At 43.9% G+C, this 20,869-nt stretch overlaps 1 protein-coding gene across 2 annotated transcripts in view; it reads left to right on the top strand.

The window, feature by feature from the left end:
* The window catches only part of EXPH5 (exophilin 5), a 29,118-nt gene extending 8,761 nt beyond the window's left edge, over nucleotides 1-20,357 (top strand). For both annotated transcript variants that reach the window (XM_039229121.1, XM_039229119.1), the window contains exons 2-4: nucleotides 2,043-2,091; nucleotides 9,928-10,063; nucleotides 14,637-20,357. In XM_039229121.1, coding sequence (XP_039085052.1) covers nucleotides 2,089-2,091; nucleotides 9,928-10,063; nucleotides 14,637-20,035 — 5,538 coding nt within the window. In that variant the 5' untranslated portion in view covers nucleotides 2,043-2,088 and the 3' untranslated portion in view covers nucleotides 20,036-20,357. The remainder of the gene's footprint in view (nucleotides 1-2,042; nucleotides 2,092-9,927; nucleotides 10,064-14,636) is intronic.
* The last annotated feature ends 512 nt before the right edge of the window (nucleotides 20,358-20,869 follow it).

Raw genomic sequence — 20,869 nt, 5'->3', positions numbered from 1 at the left:
CCACCAAGACACCCACACGCGGCCTGGCACACCATCACGGGCACCCCCACCCCACCCTGCGCATGGCTCACCCTCACCCTCCGTGCTCTCCCTCCCAGAGGCGCTCCTGTCATCCTGCGGGTCACATCGTCCTCCCTCCCGGCCCCCCTTGGGGGCCAATCCCTGCCCTGGCTGCTGGCATGTAGATTCAGGGCCTGGTGAGCTGCGTGGGCGCCCTGTGAGCTCTGGAAGGAGCCTTCACAATCTGGTATGTTCTCCTGGCTCTGGCAAATTGAATTACCTGCCAGTTCCCAAGCGGCCTGGCTCTTTCCCATCTCTGAGCTCTTGCCCCTGCTGTTTTCTACCTTCCTCCCAGGCCAACTGCCGCCTTCTTCCTGCTGCCTTCCCTGCTCACCCCCAGCAAAGTGCTCACCCGCCCTCTGCGTTTTCAGGGCATTGGACTTACATCACCCTATTGTCCTCATCACTTCTTGGCGTGTATTTCTGCTCTTAATGTGTCTACTCTTTCCTACTGTGGACGCTCTCGGAGAACAGGGTCCCTGTCTCAGTCCTATTCGTTTCCTGAAAACCATGGGCAGGAAGGAGGCATGCAGGCTCGGTGTGGCTGTAGGGAAAGGAAGAATAAAAATAAAAGCAAGATTTAAGTTCTAGATATTAGTTTAGACCTGGTGTTTCAGAGTAATATGAAACGCAGTCCATAATATTCATGTCAATTTCTGTTTGAAATTTGAGCTAATCTGGGGCACTCAGGTGGCTCAGTCAGTTGAGTGTCCAACTTCGGCTCAGGTCATGGTCTTGAGGTCGGGTTCACACCCAACTATGGGGAACCCCAAAGCAGCTAGGAGTTCAAATAAAAAAGGGGCGCCCCGGTGGCTCAGTCAGTTGAGCGTCTGACTTTGGCTCAGGTCATGATCTCATAGTTCATGGATTAGAGCCCCACATCAGGCTCTGTGCTGGTAGCTAGCTCAAAGCCTGGAGCCTATTTCGGATTCTGTGTCTCCCTGTCTCTCTGACCCTCCCCTGCTCATGCTCTCTCTCTCTCAGAAATTCAAAAAAAAAAACAAAGAAAAGAAAACTGCATCTTGCCAGTTTTGACTGATCTGACCAAAATCCCAGTTTGTTTGCTAAATTCTTGGTTCCCTTTGCTGTTCTCTTGGGGAAGGAGAGGACCTCATTTTGTACAGAGCAGTGAACCATTGTCGTTTATTAAACCTTGAGCTGTAATTCAGGCAGAGCAGCCCTTGGCATAGGACTGTGGATCCAAAAGATTAAAATCTGTCTCACTTTGGGACCCATGTCTTGTCAATTTTTCACCTACTGAATTGGAGAGAAGCAACATAAACAGTAAGAGCATCATTGTTCTCGAAGATGGTTTCATAGTAAATAAGGCATCTTTATAAAAATAAACATCCAGAAGCCATCTTTACAGGGCTTGCTATTTAAAAATTTCCTTGTGAATTGTTCGGTCTGGCCCTGACCTAATCTCTCTTTAAAATAAAAATGTACAGAAATCTATTTCCCATTTGCAAGAAGAGTCTGTGCGCCTCACTCGTTAAGAAGGACTGCTCAGGATTTAACGAGCCTGTGGCCAGCTCTGAGCTCATCACTAACTATGTACATTAGGCAATGTCTTCTAACTTCTCTGTAAAATGACAGCACTCTTGTAGCATCCCCTTCACAAGAGTGATGCATTTACGTGAGGTAACATGTGCACAGAGCACAAGAACACTGACATACAGTAAGCCCTCAACGCATGTAACTATTTTTGTTATTATGTCTTTACGCTGTGTTCAAATCCAAGTCCACCGTGAGGTCATTTCTTCTTAGCTAACCTGACATATGAAGATGTAAAACGTTGAGCCTAAATGGTCACGGGAAAAGATTTCTGAAATTTTTTCAACAATGCACTAACCACGAAATGTCTTCCTATGGGACTTTAGAAAAGAATCTTCTCCAGATAACAGAGCACATGCACTATTGACTTTCCTCCTGGTGAGAGTTAGGCACTTCTTCAAAGAAATTATTTCAAATTCTTTCCACAGATATGACAGCCATGCAGGGCCTTCCGTGTCTGTGAGGCGAACGAGTATGGTGAGTAACCAGAAACTAAACGCTATGCTCGGGAATCCAGCCTTCATGAGATCCCTGGTTGGCTACCTCCGTAAAGAGACTTCTCCTTGACTCTGTTTTAAATTTACCATAGAAGTCTTAGATTTCTCCTAGAGAGTTTAAAGTTTCCCAGCTGCAGTCGGTTTCCAGTTGGCTCTGCTACTGAAATACTCAAACAGCGGGCTCTGCTGGGAAGGAGTGAAGCCATGATGTGCCTTCTCCCTCGGGTCGCCCCTGTACATCCCTAAAGCACTGGGCAGAGCCAGATATGAGAGGCATCCGCTGCCCCTCTTACAACATCATTTGTGTTCAGAGTGGAAGCCGAGGACTGGCAGGATGCCCTTGGCTGGAACAAGGTGCCGTGGAGGGACTGACCCAACATAACCCTCCACCAAGGGCTTAGACTTCGGTTTATCTGTTCACATGCTTACAAGATTGAGAAGCTGTAAGTCTTTTGTGTCTGGCTTTTTCATGGTCTTGACTTTTGATCTTCACATGCCTCAGTCTTGCTGTGTGACTCATGTGTTTGGGAGATGAAAGAGAATCTTTTGGAAAGGACCTAAGGGTGCAGGAGGAAGGTAGAGGCTTTTTTCAATTTATTGTGGCCCTGGTGCCAATACCTACCTTTCTCTCTCTCCCTGCCCCCCGTCTTTTTTTTTTTTTTTTCTTCACAAAAAGCATGGTAGAATTCTAGTGAGGAGTACATACAAACAGAAGTTCTTTATTTCAGAGACAAAAGAGAGTCCCCTTTCTTCTTCAGCCTAATCTACCTCTTTCTGACCAACGCTGAACCCTAGCTTCTCTACGTGCTTGAGCCCCAACCAGGATATGAGTACCGATAACTACTTCACTCTCTTGGAGAAACTGCCATCATCCAGGCACTTGACAGAGATCATTTCACTTGATCCCCAGAGGAAATCTGTAAAGTATGCCATTATCACCCCCCTTTGAATGATGAAGAAACTGAGGTTCAGAGAACTTGAAGATCATGTTCAAGGTCACTGGCGAATGGTAGAGTTGAGATTAGAAAATCTGGGTTTCTGGGACTCCACAGCCAGAGGTCAGTAATGCCTGCAGCTCTGTCAGCCCAGAAGCGCCGCCTGTTTCTGAGCCCGGGGTTGCTCACCACCAGCAGACTCTCTTTTTACTGAGCAGGGACCGAGGGGTCACATCTCCAGCCCGGCCCTAGCAGGCTTCTGTGCTCCCGCTTGTCCTTGGAGAAGTACTCAGGGCCAACCTCCCTCACCATTCAAGAGTGCTGGGGTCTGAAGCAGATGAGGGATCAAAAAGAATGGCAAATGCAAACCGTAAGAGTCTTTTAACGATATCTCACGGGAATATACCCCCCAAACCAGGAGCACACTATACACTGCATGTTAGCCAACTTGACAATAAATTATACAAAAAAAAAAAAAAAAAAAAAAAAAGGATTGCAAATGCCTGGAAGTTTAAAATAGTAGAGCTAATTTGGAATTCTCAGGATATGAAAATCCAGTCTGAGGATTAATAGGTTATCTTTTGCTGGCCCTCCTGATTGCCACTTGCATTTAACCATTTCACTACTCAAAAACGTGTCCTTCTAAAAGGTAAGACTTGGGATTGGTAAGAAATGAAACTCAAGCCAGTGATTGTTGACTCCCATTAATAACTTTTATAAAAATTCAGAGAGAGAGGGGCACCTGGGTGGCTTGGTTCATTGAGTGACTTCAGCTCAGGTCATGATCTCGTGGTTCCTGAGTCCAAGCCCTGCGTCGGGCTCTGTGCTGATATCTCAGAGTCTGGAGCCTGCTTCAGGTTCTGTGTCTCCCTCTCTCCGCCCCACCCCTGCTCATACTTCATCTCTGTCTCTCAAAATTAAAGGTTAAAAAAATAAAATAAAATAAGGGCAGCTGAGTGGCTCAGTCACTTGAACATCTGACTTCAGGTCAGGTCATAATCTCATGGTTCTTGGGTTCAAGCACTGCATTGGGCTCTGTGCTGACAGCTCAGAGCCTGGAACCTACATCAGATTCTGTGTCTCCCTCTCTCTCTGCCCCTCCCCCATTTCCCCTCTGTCTCTCGAAAATAAATAAAATGCTTAAAAGAAAAGTGACAGAGAGAAAATAATGAAACTGTCTAAGCAAAGGTTTTGTGTGACATGTAGATTTCCATGATTTATTCATGGAAATCTTATATCCTTCACCAGCAAACAGCTGGAAGTTGGCCCTTGCTGCTGAGGCCATTGCTACTTGATCTTGCCAAGATCTGAGGTAATGAATTTCCCTTCACTTGGTTAGCAGCCTGCCAGGAATGGTACAAAGGGGATTCTGGTAGTTAATACGAGATTAGTCTGCATCGTTAGATGACCTTCCACTCAAAGAGAAGAAAGCTTCTATTTAAAAAAAAAATTTTTTTTTAATGTTTATTTATTTGTGTGTGAGAGAAAGAGAGAGCAGAGGAGGGGCAGAGAGAGAGGGAGACAGAATCCCAAGCAGGGTCCGGGCTGTCACCACAGAGCCTGATACAGGGCTTGAACCCATGAACCGCGAGATCATGACCTGAGCCAAAACCAAGAGTCGGACGCTTAACTGACTGAGCCATGTAGGTGCCGCAGAAAACTGCTATTTAAACATTTTCTTCAGCTTAACAGCAGCCAAGGTTTTCAGAAAACGGGATTTTCAGAAGTTAGAGAGAAGGTTCGAGATTTGTACTCAGTTTCTCCCAGCCGCAGCACGACTGACATTTTGAGCTGCTGCTGTTCTCTGTTGTGGGACCATCCTGTGTTCATATTCACAGGACGTGTAGCAGCTTCCCTGGCCTCTACCTTCTAGATGCCGAGAGTTCTCCACTCAACTGTGACAATCCAAAGCATCTCCAAAAAATGCCAATGTTCTTTGTGGGGCAGATTGCTCCCAGTGGGAGCCATCTCCTTATGGGTGAGGAAACTGGGGTCAAAGTGGTCACCATTTCTGAGACCAAAAACAGAGACAGATAGCCTTAGCTACGTGATCACTCCTCATGTCTGAACAATTTTGGCTGGGCCTGATGGTAGGTGATATGCCAGTCCTACACCCCCCATGACACACTGCCCGCATACTCAGCACACGGGCCAGCGTGGGCTTCCCGAGGCTGGGACTGTGTCTGCGTTCCCGTCTCTCCCCATTGCTGGGCACAATCTGAGCCCTTAAACACTGAAATAAGAAACGAACAAGTGCTTTTAAGCTGCAGGCGCACTGGTGGATTTGACCTTTGTGGGATAACAGACACAGAACAAATTCAGGAACACCCTGAAAAATTAATCTGTTGGCTTTGCCAAGGCATTCAATACTATCAGTGAGCTCAGGCTTCAGCTCCAACAGCTGCTGTACAGGTTTGGCTGCCCCAGGAAGTTCTCAGATAGTCTCAGGTGACTCTGTGACAGAAGGTCTGTTTGTCTCATCGTGTCAGAATTGCAGGCAATATCAGTAGAGTGAATCGGGGTGAGTAAAAGGCTTCATTTTGCTCAGCCTTTTTTGTGGACCGCGTTTGAGAATGTAACTGACATCCTAAAAGCCAGCATTTTCAGACTCTGGTTTCTAATGCTTTGAAACACTTTTCTAATTCGTTACACGGTAAGCATCAGCAGGAATTCTCCAGGAAATCCTCCATAACCACTGACAAATAGTGATGGGCTGACAATGAGGACTCACTAGGCTCTGGCCACCGTTAGAAAGTGTTGTATGGCGATTAATTCATAATCTTCAGCACCACCCAGTAAGCTGGGGGGAGGGGCGCTGCTACTATCATCATTATTCTTCTTTCTTCATTTTACCAAGAAAGAAATGAAGGTACAGAAAGGTTAAGTAGCTTGTCCAAAGTGATATCACTGTTAAGGGGCAGAAGTAGGGTTTGGATGTGTGGAACTCCTGCGTCTGACCATTATGCTTTCTTCCCTTAGTTGTCCTTTTCCAAGTCCTAATATTGTAAATACTTGGTGTCTCGATTTTTGTAATCTTTACTAGAAATCTCGTTTGTGTAATTTCCTACCTTGGTCTGCTAGAAATCAACCCCTAACTGCATGTGCATGGAGGGCATGGAATGCTTAAAGCAAGGTTTTTATCCACAGAGTTTACCATCTAAATGAGGATCGTGTACATGAGTAAAATACCAGTAAACAACAACATAATGGAAAGGACGGGGTTAGGGATCAGATCACATGAGTGTGAATAGCCAGTGCTACCATTTATTATTCACATGACTTAAATAGGGCACTTATGCAAGACTCCGTTTTTTCATCTGCAGAATGGGAACGATAATCCCTACCTAACTTGCAAATTTTGTTCTAAGGATCTGATGAGAGAGGGTATTTTGAAAGTATATTGAAAACGGAATAAATGGGTTATTTTGCTCAAATGTTAGATAGTTGGTATCAAGTGACTGTACAAAAATGGGGTTGAGAAGTTCAGAAGCAGGTAAAGGTATGGTAGGAAGAGAGGTGTTGGAAATCCGCTCAGTAAATATTAGCGAGTCACTTACACATGGATGGTATGCTGGGTGCTCAGGATACGGAAGAGAATACTAGTTATTGTACAAGTTCATCCACTTACAGGGTCCTAATCCATTTGTCTTCAAATGCTTGGTTTCCAGGACCAGGGCGGGGACTGAAATGTGTGGTAGGCAGGAAGGAGAGAGGTCTAATGATAGAGTCAAAGTGGAAAGAAGGTAGACGCTTCAGTAGGACATCATGGGTATAATAATATGCACCATAATAGGTTTGTACCATAATAGGTATAAAAACACTATGGTAACGAATTCTTCCCAGGGAGAGAGCTCACAGAGACAGTGATAGATGAGCTGGACACCGAAGGATGCAGTGCCGTTTTCTAAGAGAAGAGGGGAGAGGGCAGAGATCAGGAGCAGAGACGTGAAGGTCTAGGATGAAGAGCACAGCATTTTAGAGAACTGTGCGTAGTGAGCTTGGAGCACAGGGCCCTTGAAGACCGTAGGGGAGGAATGGCTGAAATTCAAGGTTGGAATAGCATTTCAACCCGATTTTGCTGCGGGGTTGTTTTCAACCTCCTCCTTTAGGCTAGAATGGGAAATAGGCTTTGTCTTTTATGGCAACTCCATGGCGCGGAACGTGGTTTTGAGAAGGATTCCAAGATGGAGTCCTGTCCGAGAACCCATGCTCTGGGCCGCAAAGAGATTTATCTCCATTGTAGGTGAGAGGAAACTTCTCCCCAGCGCCTCTCAGACCTGTGTTTGGCCTCGAGGGTGCTTCCAGATAGGATGTAGTGCGCTAATAAACTAAGAAAACAGTAAAGACATGCGACTGAGCTTGGGCTCTGGACTCTCACAGACTGGGAAGAAATCCTTCCCTCCACCAGTGTGACCTGAAGCAAATGACCTGACCTCTTGAAATCTCATTTTTCCCAAATGAAGCAACTTCATAGGGTCATTAAAGTAATGAAATAAGGTAATCTGTAAAGACCGCAAAGCACATTGCCTAGAATATTCAGCTGCTAATAATAATAAAATAATAATAATAATTAATAATGATACTAACTACTCACATATAGCTCAAATAAAAGGAATACAGTAATAGTATTCAATCCTCTCTATGTTTGGTATCTACCATAGACTAGTATGACTTCTTTTATTTACATGAGAGAGAGAGAGAAAGAAAGCAAGCATCAGAATCTTAAGCAGTCTCCATGCTCAGTGCAGAGCCTGAAGTGGGCTTGAACCCACGGCCCTGGGATCATGACCTGAGCCGAAATCAAGAGTCGAGCTCAATCAACTGAGCCACCCAGGCAACCCCAGGAGTGACTTTTTTAACTGCTTTGTCACTGGAAAAAAAACATGCTTGCAGAGTTCAAATTGATCGTGATCTCTCTGTATTTCCTCTTAGTCATATAATTTGTACCTCTATGTGGAGGAAGCATCCATAATATGTTGGACGAGTAATGTTGGTTTTAAAGCAGGGGATTTGGGCAGATGTATGACCAAAGGAAGTTATATTCAGGGTCTCTAAGAGGTAATAATGTGTCCCATCTTAGAGAAGTTCATCTCTTCACCTGAGCCCTCAGTCTAAGTATTTTGCACTTAAGTATGAATTTTCATTATAAAAGCATATGATCCATGAGGCCAAAAGGAATGTATTCTGGTCTATATAGAGGAAATCTGGAGTTTGTTTGGGTGTTAAAAATGGTTAAGAGACACCGATGCCTGCTATTCTCTTAATCAGATGCATGTAGTCCACACAAATGATTGGTTTCTGGTTTTATTACCTACAAATGGTATCTTACTGTAGTTATGCTTTGCCTTTAATATTTGTTTACCCCTGAATTTTATATTAGTGTGTTAATTATTATATCCGATGATCTATATCCTAAGTTATCACAGGATTGTTTTTCTCTTATTCGTAAATCCTTGTGTGTATTCCATTACACACAGAACTGAAAACTACTAGTCATTAAAATTTGGGCAGGGCTCCTGCAAGAAATAATGACCTCGATCTTGAGAAGGAAAGTAGCAGGAGTAAAACTACGGGATTGTGAGGAATGTGGAAATCAAGAGAACCTGGCGTTTGGAATCGGACAGACCTGTGATAGAGAAGTGAAAATGCTGGAGCTTTGGAAAAGTTAGAAATTGGTCTTGGGCATTCAAAGGAAATAAAGCGTAATGGCCAACACCAAATGGAAAGAGAAAACTTGGGGGGAAGAGGTACCCAAGAGGCAAGGACTGAGGAGCAGCGTGAGCTAACAACAGTCGCTGAACGGAAAGTGCTAGCCTTGTGCAGGGACAGCTGCAGGAGTTAGAGTCCTCAGCGACAGAGCTGGTATCACAGAGGAAACGCAAATGGCGTTTTGGCAAAAGAAAGTGAAGCTATGGGAGTGGATAATCCCCCAAGGTCATGGAGGCGAATTAAGCTTGCAAGTAGGGTGGTGATGGATTTGAAGAAATCAAGATGGGGCACCTGGGGGGCTCAGTTGGTTGAACGTCCAACTTTGGCTCAGGTCATGATCTCATGGTTTGTGAGTTCGAGCCCCGTGTCAGGCTCTGTGCTGACAGCTCAGAACATGGAGGCTGCTTCACATTCTATGTTTCCCTCTCTCTCTGCCCCTACCCCACTCTCTCTCTCTCTCTCAAATAAAGAAAAATTAAAACAATTAAAATATGTTAAGATAAAAAGTTGCTGTAAAGAAAGGAAAACGACATTAGCCCTATATCATCCTCCTAAGCCCAGTAAAACTAGCAGTGGTGTTTCAAAAAAACCAACCATTTATAAGGTCATACTTTTTAGCACCTTTGATTCAGGGAGCACCGTTAATCAGCTCCTATGTCTGTCTAGGAAGTTCTACCATTCTGCATGAACTCTCTGGATAGAGATACTTTTTGTTTTCATCTAAATGCAAGTTCACACACCTTAAGGTCCACTACAGGCTTCAGCTAGCCAGCTCTTGACAGCCCCGAGGATGGTGTTAAATCTAAAATTCCAGCCACTGGGGCCATGAAGACCACACTCCCAAATCAAGAGAGGTCAATTTCTTTCCTGTTTTCTAGAAACCTCCCTAAGATTTGTGTGGGGCTGTACAAGTTTGTAGGAGTATTTGGCAGAGAGAAACTCAAGATTTTGCTTGAAGACTCATCCTAAAAACCATTAGTGTAGATATAGAGAAGTGTGTGATCACTTGCAAATGATAGAAATAACGAAACGTTGTGCATTGAGAAAGAAGTGTTAGAAAAATTGATGTGTGGTCCTTAGACTTTAAGGTTTGGGCAATTTTTGTGGGGACACATGAGTATTCTGGTAGAGAAGGTGCAGAAATAATCTTGCATTTTCTGTTTTAAAATTAGCAGGCAAAATTATACAGCTCACCTCTGGAAAATCAACCCGTTGACAGTGTCTTTGTCCCGGGGCCAGCAGGCATGAGAGAGGGAAGTGGTATGCCTCCCTGGGATGCTTCGTTGCTGGAAAATGAGTTTTTCCAAGGTAAGTCTGTGCATTAACCTGCCTTTGGGACTCCCTGTGCGAAAGCACATCATGATTACAGTTTGTGTTAAGGTGCTCAAAACATATCATACCCTATACTTAATTTCTGAAATCTTTTTATTTGCCTTATCTGAAGAGGAGGCCGTTCTGCTCTTTATTGTATTTTTTTAATGTTTACTTATTTATTTTTGAGAGACGGAGTGAGAGTAGGGGAGGAGCAGAGAGAGAGAGAGGGAGAGAGAGAATCCCAAGCAGGCTGCATGCTGTCAGAACAGAGCCCACTGTGGGGCTTGGTCTCACGAACTGTGGCTTTGTGACCTGAGCTGAAATCAAGAGTAAAATATGCAACCGACTGAGCCACCCAGGTGCCCCTATTACATGCTATTAACACAAATATTAAAGAATCTTATACTTAAATATAATCTAAGCAAATAGGCTCAGACCAAGGCTGATAAATCTGTAGAATGAGAATAATGTTTAATATGAAGCTCAGGTAAAAGGAAATGCCTTTTTAGGAAATATGTCTATAAAGTTTACCGTTCCTAAATAGACTTTTATTGTTCCCAATCAGTACCTAAATGCACAGTGATAAAATCGAGTTGTTGTTGGAAAATTAACCTTGTACAACAGACAACAGTAGACTGAAACAGATTCCAAAGACAGAGAGAGACAGAGCATGAGCAGGGGAGGGTCAGAGAGAGAGGGAGACACAGAATCCGAAGCCGCTCCAGGCTCTGAGCTGTCAGCACAGAGCCTGATGCAGGGCTTGAACTCATGAACCGTGAGATCATGACCTGAGCCAAAGTGGGGCACTTCACCCACTGAGCCGCCCAGGTGCCCCAAGCATAGGTCCTCCTTACATAAGTTACTCTGTATCATCATAAGAAACTCTGAAGTCATTTTCCAGCTTCAGCCCCAGGAACTAAATCCGGTTTGCATAGGCACGGACCTTCCCTGGCGCTGTAGTTGGGACACAGGTGGGGCGGTCAGGGAGAGACGTCCCCAGATGGTTCCTAGGAGAGAACCTGCTTCAGAGAAAAGAAGCCCAGAGGAAAATCTCTGTTTGAAAACAAAGCTTTTGCTAGTGCAGGAGAGCTACCGTTTATGAAATGAAAAAAAAATGATTTGTCCTCTCTGCAAATGAAGAGGAAACACAGAACAGATTTTTTTTTTTTAATCTCAAGAGTAATGAATAAAACAGCATTGTTAACCTGGGATTCTAAGTGACTGAACAATTTAGAATCTTTCTCTGGGGATGTTAAGAGGTGTTATATCTGGGGCGGATTCCAGGTGATTTTACCTCTTTTGTTATACTTTCCTCTATTTTCTATGTAGGCAGCAAAAGACTTTAAGGAAAATAAACCCCCACAAATAGCTTGAAAGGGAGAACAGAAATCAAAGAGATTTTATTATAATTTGTTTTAAAGACAGATTTTTTTAGTCACTCAACAGTTTTGTTTTATTTTTGCCACACCTTACACTTTGGCACTGTTTGATTTTTGTGTGTGTGGATATATGGAATTATTTCAGAGACTGGAGATAAATATTTTGTCCTTCATTTTTTTTTTCCCTTCAGGGTGATTCCCCGAAGAATTCCTTAGTTACAGATCTTTAATTCTCAAGATGAGTTCTTCTGCTGGCTGTGCATGTTAAATAGCACCAGCGTACAAATAAAACAGGGCAGGGGATGCCCAGAGCATCAGAAATCTCTTCAGCACTTGCCCCAACACAGTTGACATGTCCACAGATACATCCCACATATGTTCACAAATACTGACTCTGTCATTGAAGAGTTAAACTCAAATTTTTTAAATGATTATTTTTTTACTTTTCGGGGGGGGGAGGGGCAGAGAGAGAGAGGACACAGAATCCAAAGCAGGCTTCAGGCTCCAAGCTGTCAGCACAGAGCCCGACGTGGGGCTCGAACCCACAAACCGTGAGATCATGACCTGAGCTGAAGTCAGATGCTTAGCCGACTGAGCTACCCAGGTGCCCCAAAATCAAATTAAAAAAAAAATTTTTTTAATGTTTATTAATTTTTGAGACAGTGAGAGACAGAGCTTGAGGTGGGGAGAGGCAGAGAGAGAGGGAGACAGAGAATCAGAAGCAGGCTCCACACAGGCTCCGAGCTGTCAGCACAGAGCCTGACGCAGGGCTCAAACCCACAAACTGTGAGATCATGACCTGAGCCGAAGTCGGACACTTAACCGACTGAGCCACCCAGGCGCCCCAAAATCAAAATTTTTAATGACAAATAATCGTAAATAACCAAGGAGAGAATGTATCATTTTATGTAACCCAGGAGGAAAGGTAGGACTTCTTCCGCAACCTAAATAATCCTATAATTTATTTCTCAGGCAACTTTTGATCCTCATTAATGAACATTTCTTCAATAAACACATAATCTGCTTGTTTGTGTTTATTGGAATATGAATAGGGTAAAATATTTCCACCAGAGGATGGCCCTTAGGGAATCTTGAGACCTTAAAAAAAATTATGGTTCTATTTAAATTCTGACAGGTTTTTATTGAGGAAAAGAGGTCAAATATAATTAAATAAACACCATTCAAAGACACAGAGGCTGTGGTCCTAGTAAGCATGATCTTGGGGTCTCAGATTCCCCTAGGTCCTCCGTATTATGCGGAGGTCACTGGGCTCTGACATGGACACCGCCCTCTGACCTTGCCATTGAGAGAAAAGTAAACATTGTTTAATAGCAGTGACTTCAAATCCTTGTAGCATTAGGAGCTTATAGTGAAGTCATCTTTATAATTCATTAAAAGGAAAAATGAGGGGCGCCTGGGTGGCTTAGTCGGTTAAGCGTCCGACTTTCGCTTTGGTCATGATCTTTCGGTTTGTGGGTTCGAGCCCCGCGTCGGGCTCTGTGCTGACTGCCAGCTCAGAGCCTGGAGCCTGTTTCAGTCTGTGACTCCCTCTCTCTCTGACCCTCCCCTGCTCACACTATCTCGCACTCTCTCTCTCCTAGAAATAAATAAAACATTAAAAAATTAAAAAAAAAAAAGGAAAAATGAAAAGTGAGCTGTTATGACATAGGTGCTACACTGTGCAGACTCAGGAGACCGACGTCCTGGATCCTCTTCCTAGCTGTCCCCAACACCTGAATCTGTTCATGCCTCAGTTTCCTCATTTATAAAACAAGAATAGTAATAGTACCAATCTTAGAAGGTCATATGAGGCTATAATGAATTAATAAATTAAGTGCTTAGAACTGGGTCTGACATATAGAAAGTACAATATTATAGGGGTGATAATTGCTCTTAATTTTTCCAGGAAAAAACAATCTACCATGAGCATTGATACATTTAGAGTTGTAGAGAAATCTAAATTTTATATGTTGCTGAAATCCATCCAACTAAGTATGTTTATACATTTTTTTAAATTTTTATTATTTATTTATTTATTTATTTTTATTGAGAGAGAGAGAGACAGAGACAGAGACAGAGGCAGAGACAGAGAGTGAGCAGGGGAGGGGCAGAGAGAGAGGGAGGCACAGAATCTGAAGCAGGCTCCAGGCTCTGAGCTCTCAGCACAGAGCCCGAAGTGGGGCTCGAACTCACGAACTGCAAGATCATGAACTGAGCCGAAGTCTGACACTTAACTGACTGAGACACCCAGGTGCTCCTATAAATTTTTAAAAATATGTTTATAAATTACATGCTTAAGCTTTTGGTAATAATGCTGTTTTCTTAACAGTACAACTGAGAAATCACACGTTATTTATAGACTCTCATTTTTATTGAGGTCCTCTGAGGTAAACATGGTGGGAAATATCTTAGCTACCCTAGTGAAGCAAAAGATAAGCTAAAAAATAAAAACACCACAATTAAAATGCTGTTAGAAAAGAAAAATGTAGCTTTATGTTCTTAAGTCATCATGGAAGGTTAGTTTTGAAAAAGTATGGTTTGGAAAAGCGTGAAAAAGAAACTTCCACTACAACCCTGTAAAAGTCAGTCTCTTAAAAACATAATCTAAATTAATGTCCTCACATTTATATAAAGAGGTGCCTGGGGGCGCCTGGGTGGCTTAGTCGGTTAAGCGTCCGACTTTCACTTAGGTCATGATCTCGCGGTTTGTGGGTTCGAGCCCCGCGTCGGGCTCTGTGCTGACTGCCAGCTCAGAGCCTGGAGCCTGTTTCAGTCTGCGACTCCCTCTCTCTCTGACCCTCCCCTGTTCACGCTGTCTCTCTCTCTCTCCTAGAAATAAATAAAACATTAAAAAAAATTTTTTTTTAAAAAAGAGGTGCCTGGGTGGCTCAGTCAGTTGAGTGTCCAACTTTGGCTTGGGACATGATCTCACAGTTTGTGGGTTCGAGCCCCATATTGGGCTCTGTGCTGACAGCTCAGAGCCTGGAGCCTGCTTTGGATTCTGTGTCTCCCTCTCTCTCTGCCCCTCCCCTGCTCATGTTCTCTCCCTCAAAAATAAAGGTTAAAAAAATTTTTTTAAATAAAATTTGTAAATGATTTTGTTTTTTGAAGAGGGACCTCAACAACTCATTATTATTAGACTGTAAAATCTTATATTACAAATAACCTGACCCATGTTCTCGTTTCAGTTTTAGATGACCTAGATAATAAACTGGCTCAGGAGCAATGTCCAAGCTCAGGGAATACCGCAGCGCCTCTCAGCTATGGATCAAGATCACAGCTCAGTCATTTTTACTCCAGGGGGAGCACACACAGCAATATCACAGGAAGGTATCAAAACCACCATAACGGAGCTTCTAATATGTCTATCTATGACATCCTAAGACCAGGAACCCCTAGGGAAGGTTTTAAAACCTTTTCTCCTAGGACAAAAACAATTTATGATATGTACCGGACAAGGGAGCCCAGACTCTTAAAAGAAGATTACGTGCAAAAGAATACTTTCGGTAGTACTTCTGTGTGTTTCGACAGCAGACAGCCGTCAGCTTCACCGGCCACAGTATACTTCACAACAAGAAGCTTACATTTTCCAACCATAACTCAGAACAAGAGTGGGTTTATCCCACCAAGGCACCGGCAGAGCCCAAAGAGAACCCCTTTATCATCCATCATATGGAATAGATCAGATTCTTCTGGAGACAGGCAAAGCCAGGAAGAGTTCCTGGGGGCACCTTCGCCAATGGAGGTTGACGCTGCTGACCAGTACATGTATCCCAGGTGTTTTCAGGAGGATAGGAGACATGAATTTTACTGTTCGCAGAGTGTTTACCAAGGTGTTCATTTGGACACCCCCATGGATAATGCAATGAGTCCTGACCCATTTGAGAACTCGGAAAATATGCCATTCTACCATCAAGGACACCCATTTGCTAGATCTTTCTCTAGCGGTACCTTTGGACAAAGCAGGGAACCAAGATTTGGACAAAGTCCTCTTTGGGGCCGACAGGAAGAACATTCTTTCTGGTCTGACTTCCATCAAAGTAGGCATCCATTCACTTCTCACAGAGACTCTGAAATGATATCCTTTGAGGCATCAGCTGGTCACGGCCATAGTGTTCGTTCTCAACACTGGGAATCATTTTCTCCTGGTTACAGAACAAACGCTTTCAGAGATCAAGAAGAGCCACATCTCTGGCAGTTTGATTCTCAGACATCCACACTGGAGAGCATGGAGGTGTTGCAAGGTAATGAGAGCCAGATGACTCATTTCAGCATACCAGATGTCTGCCCCGTGACTGGTCCCGGCTATCGCTGCAGATCTGGCAGGTCAGTATGTCAACGGCGCGGCCCTCCTATAGGAGTTCACGCAGACAAAGAACCTTACTCGTTTGGAATTGCTCCGACGACTCTAGCATCGTCATTCAAAGCCTCCTTCCCCCAGAGTCCTGGTGACAGAGGGAACGCTCAGAGGCCTAGCTTTCAGAATCCCACAGTCACTGTGCAGAAAACTAAGCCTGCCTCTCTGCCAGTGAAAAGGTATACAGAAGTCCCTGTGACCCAGAGCGATTCAGTCGATTCTCCACCTCTTACTGAAAGCCCATCCAATATTCTGGTCACACAAGTGACTGATGAGAAAGCCTTGAATGAATCTATTCGGGAAGAAGACAAACAGCTACACAGGAGGGACCACACAAATGTGACGGGTGAAATGGCCCAACCTGTTTCACAGACCGTGATCTCTAAACATTCCTTGGACTTCCAAAATCCCTTCTCCCAGGACTCAGCCAGAGGCGAAGGGTTTGCTTTTAATGCATCTACCACAGTAAGTTCAAAAAGGTCACCTGGAGGCATTGCCAGGAAAGAGATCCCCAAAATTCATATATCACACAGAGAGAGAGCCAATGAACTTAAAAAAGATAAGAATTACACTGGGAACAGAAAACTTGGCTCGGCAACTTCCCTTCCTTTCATTCAGGAACGCAGAACAGCGTCTTTTCCCAGCCCAGATCAAGGTGGTCACCAGGCAGTAAGAGCAAGTAATGAAGATACTTCAGGCATTGTTAAAAATAACCATTGGAGCTCTGAACCTGCTGATGATCAAAAGGCACAATCTCCAGAAAAGTCTGCTATTTCAGATATCAAGGAAGAACAAGGCACCACAAGTCATTCTACAAACTGTAGCAAACCAGCTTCTGGTCATAAGATCCCATGTGATTATTCTCATCTGTCATCAGGTATATCTGCTAGGGGTCATCTGTCACCTGGTTCCTCACCATCGAATAATTCTTTCCTTGATAATCTGGCGATTCCTTCCACAACAGTCTTCTCCAGGAAAAGTCCTCCAGGCAAGGATCCCTCTCAGGGAGAAAGGGCACAAAAGGACAATGATAGCAAGGACCAAAGTGATCAGTTTGCCCTAAGCCCCTCAGAAAACCCAAAGTGTAACGAGAAGTGTGTGCTTGTACTCAGTGAGGTCGTTGATGTTGTCAAATGCCATTCTCACTCTCCTTTCAAGGATGGGAAAGGAAAAGGAAAAATAAGACGACGTGTATCCTCTGTGGAAAAGTTAAGCAAAATGGAAAGTAGATCAGCACCCAGGAGTGATAACAGTAGCTCTGTTGAGACAAATCAAAGCAATTCCAAGCCTCCTGAAATTCACACAACTTCCTGTACCTCTCCAGCAAAATCAGCCAGCTCTCTCATCAATGACAGGAAGTCGGAAAGTAAGACAGTGATGTCTTCGTGTAGGAATGAACCACTTCCATTCCCAACCAAAAACAGCGTGGAACACCCAACAGGGAAATACACACTGAACAAACTCAGTCCCAGTTCTTCCGAGTCAGAAAGCACACGTTCCAACACAGTGTCAGACTCGGTCCCAGCAGCACCTGAAGCCACGGAGAAGATGACAAACCTGAAAAACACTGGGTTTGCTTCTGTTAGACCACTTCCGTTCCTCATCAAGAGGGCCGTGTCGTGTCCGTCAGGGGTACCAGATGCTTCCGATGGGAGAGACAAAAGAGAAGAAAGCTTGGTCTCAAACCCAGATGCTTCAGCTATAACACCTAAACCTCAGGAGGTGATCATTAGCCCTCTGGAAAATAATTCATCTGTTAGCGATTTGTCTTCACCCAAAAGACACCACCAAAAGGAACACTTTCCAGAATGTACTGAAAAGGATGGTAAAACTGCTCCCTCCAGGACAGGTCCGTTTTCCCTTTCCAATGAAGACCCTTTGCCTTTTTCTTCAGACATGCCAAGAAAAGAAAGTGGGAAAACGTTACATAAATTTAAGACTACTAGCATGTTTTCTGTTTCTGGCGATGAAGATAACGTAAAATGTCTTGAGGTGGTTTCGGTATATTACACTCTACCAAGGAAATACAGCAAAAAATTCTCTCACCTTCTCGAGAAGTATACACAATGTATAGATTCGCTTACGGAATCAACTAAAGTGGATGCTGAAACATTTACTAAAGCTTTTGAAAAGGACAAACTAAATTATTCTACACAAGAGCAGCTAGGAACACCTTCATCTGAAGGTCTAAAGATTCCAGTCAACTCTGCTCAGGAGAAGACCCGCTGTCTTTCTCACACCACTGAAAATAGGGCCACTTCACAATCACCAAGCATTTGGCCCTCAGAACCAACCTTACAGCAAGTGGATTCTACGCAGGCAGGTGTTTCTTTTCATAAAGGAGAATCTAAAACTAGAGAGATTTCCCCAGATAGCCTCACTAAAACACCTCTAGGTGATTTGCAGAGCAGAAAAGAGAGAGGGAAAAGATCACAAAGTGAAACTCTGCCTACTTCATCAATGCTTCAGGGAAAAAAAGGCACAGAAGAGAAAGCTGAAAACCATCAGCCATCCAGTAAATCCGGCCACAGTGGTCCTTCTAATCTCCCAGCCCATTCAGAAGAGAATGTTGGAAATTCCCAAAACGCAGGAAGTTCCAGGGAATGTGCAGGTCCTGGGATAGACTTTACAGCTACAGGAACTGAAGGAGGCCTTCAGAGAGAGGCCGTGGATGGTAGCTCCAATGGATTGCAGCCCAGTCAAGTAAGAGGGGAAATCGGAACAGATTTCCAAACAGAGACCAATAAAGTACTTTCTGACTTGGAAAGCCAAGTCTTTGGTCTTACTCCAGCTTTGCGTAAACTACAGCTTGATGAAGGGACTTGTTCAGGTGAACCAGATTTAGACAGTTCACAGTCTGAACCCAGAGAGCTACCCCCAAGGAGTCAGGGGATGAGCACAACAGAGAACAGCGGGGTTGAAGATGAAATGCAGAAGTTGGCATGGGATCCACCTTCATTTCCTGAAGGAAGCAGTAAACAGAAAACCAGCTTGGATGACCCAGAAAAGGGGAAAAACAGATCGGTAGTAAAACACGGATCGGCAGCCATGTCCAAAGCAAGCAGAAAATTCCCAGCTAAGGATTTAAGCCCCAGAAGACATGTAGCCACTATCTTTCCACAAAGTGGGAATAGTTCTGGCCCTGACAGTTTATCTCTTGGCAAGGCCAAGTGCAATCTACCATCCCCTGAGCCTACTCCAAAGTCCATAGAATCCAGAAATGAAAGCAGGTTGAGTAGGGATATAATGGATGTGGAAAAATCAGAGAACTCTCTCCAGGTCACTGTAATATCCAACAGAGAAGCTTCTACACACTTAAGCAATCCGAAGTCTAACAGCATTTCACAGCTACATCAGAATGAATCTAAAAATATCTCAGAATCATCACCAATGTATGAGAAGTCTGAAGATGTCACAGCAGCTCAGACTTTGGAAAGAGAGTCAGGAGTCTTGGCCCCACCCACATTCACCAGCTTCGGGGAAGCTGATTTCTCTGACCCTGAGACAAGAATGAACTCTCTTTTTCCTTTGGAGCCTACAGAGAAATCTAGAGTAAGCATCCCATTGGCCAGTTATCAGCAACAACAAAGAAGTCCTTCCTCTCTGGAGTGGGGACCTGAACCATACCCCTGTCTTTCAAACAGTTTAAAAAGCATCAATGTGCACGGTGATCTGGTACGCAAAAGTCACCCTCCAAAAGTCAGGGGGCGCCATTTTTCTGAGAGCACTTCTATTGACCATGCCCTGAGTGAACTGACCCTTGGGGATGAATTCTCTGCCAACAGCGGGTACAATCGAAGATTCAGATCCTTTTCTGAGCTTTCCTCCTGTGACGGAAATGAAAACCGGGCTTTGAGTAGCGGCAGAAAAAACATGGGGCCCAAGTTTGCAACATCTATATCTAGACCTATTGATTATGGAATTTTTGGGAAAGAACAACAGCTGGCTTTCTTGGAGAATGTAAAGAGGTCACTTACCCAAGGAAGATTATGGAAACCAAGTTTTCTTAAGAACCCCGGCTTCCTGAAAGAGGATGTAATTAACCCCCCTCAGCCAACAGGGCCACCAAGCTCATATTCTGCTAGCAGCCAGATGCCGGAACATGCCTTATCTCCAAGTGCACCACTTCATATCTATGAAGAGACCCCTGTCGACTCAGATTGTGACACAGACACAACCACCGACGACGAATACTATCTGGACGAAAATGACAAAGAGTCAGAACTGTGAGGCTCTTCAGTGACATGTATATAACCTTTCCACCAAAAGTGTGTAACGGGAATAAAGTGTAAATGTGTACGCCCTTGAGAAGGACACGTATAAAAAGATCTAGTGTGAGCAGCACCTGCTCTTAAACAACTCAGATGCTCTTCCCCCCCCCATACTATATAAACATATATAAGCATTATATGCTTTTATACCTTTCATTGTCATTTACAACCCTAATATCCCAGGCACACACAAAACTTATTAGTTACCCAGAACAACCACAAAATTCTGTATGGCCTCTTCCTTTTTTAAAAAACATTTTTTTAATGTTTTTTTTTTTTTTTAAATTTACTGAGAGAGAGAGAGAGAAAGACAGAGAGAAAGAGAGAGACAGTGCGAGCAGGGGAGGGTCAGAGAGAGAGGGAGACACAGAATCGAAAACAGGATCCAGGCTCTGAGCTGGCTATCAGCACAGAGCCCGATGCAGGGCTCAAACCCATGAACCACAAGATCACAACCTGAGCCAAAGTCGGATGCTTAACTAACCGAGCCACCCAGGCGCCTCTGTATGGCTTCTTCCAATCCATGCCCTATATTCATGACCGTAAAAAAAGTGTAGGGATGATGACAATGGAGTAAATATCATCCTGTTTAACTCATCAGCATTTAGAAGGATTAGGGTTTTTTTTTTCTTTCAAACAAAGATAAGGGAATTTTCACAAGGGCATGGTATTATATCCATAGTGAGCCAGGGAGCAGATGTTTGATGTATTTGTTGAGGTCATAGATGAGGAACTGGTGAATCCCCTTTAAGCCAAGAATATTAGTACTCCTGGCAATACCTTTGAAGACATT

The sequence above is a fragment of the Hyaena hyaena genome, unplaced genomic scaffold (assembly GCF_003009895.1).
Source record: "Hyaena hyaena isolate Hyena2069 unplaced genomic scaffold, ASM300989v1 scaffold_36, whole genome shotgun sequence".
NCBI lineage: Eukaryota > Metazoa > Chordata > Mammalia > Carnivora > Hyaenidae > Hyaena > Hyaena hyaena.
This window is presented reverse-complemented; position numbering and strand designations above follow the sequence as displayed.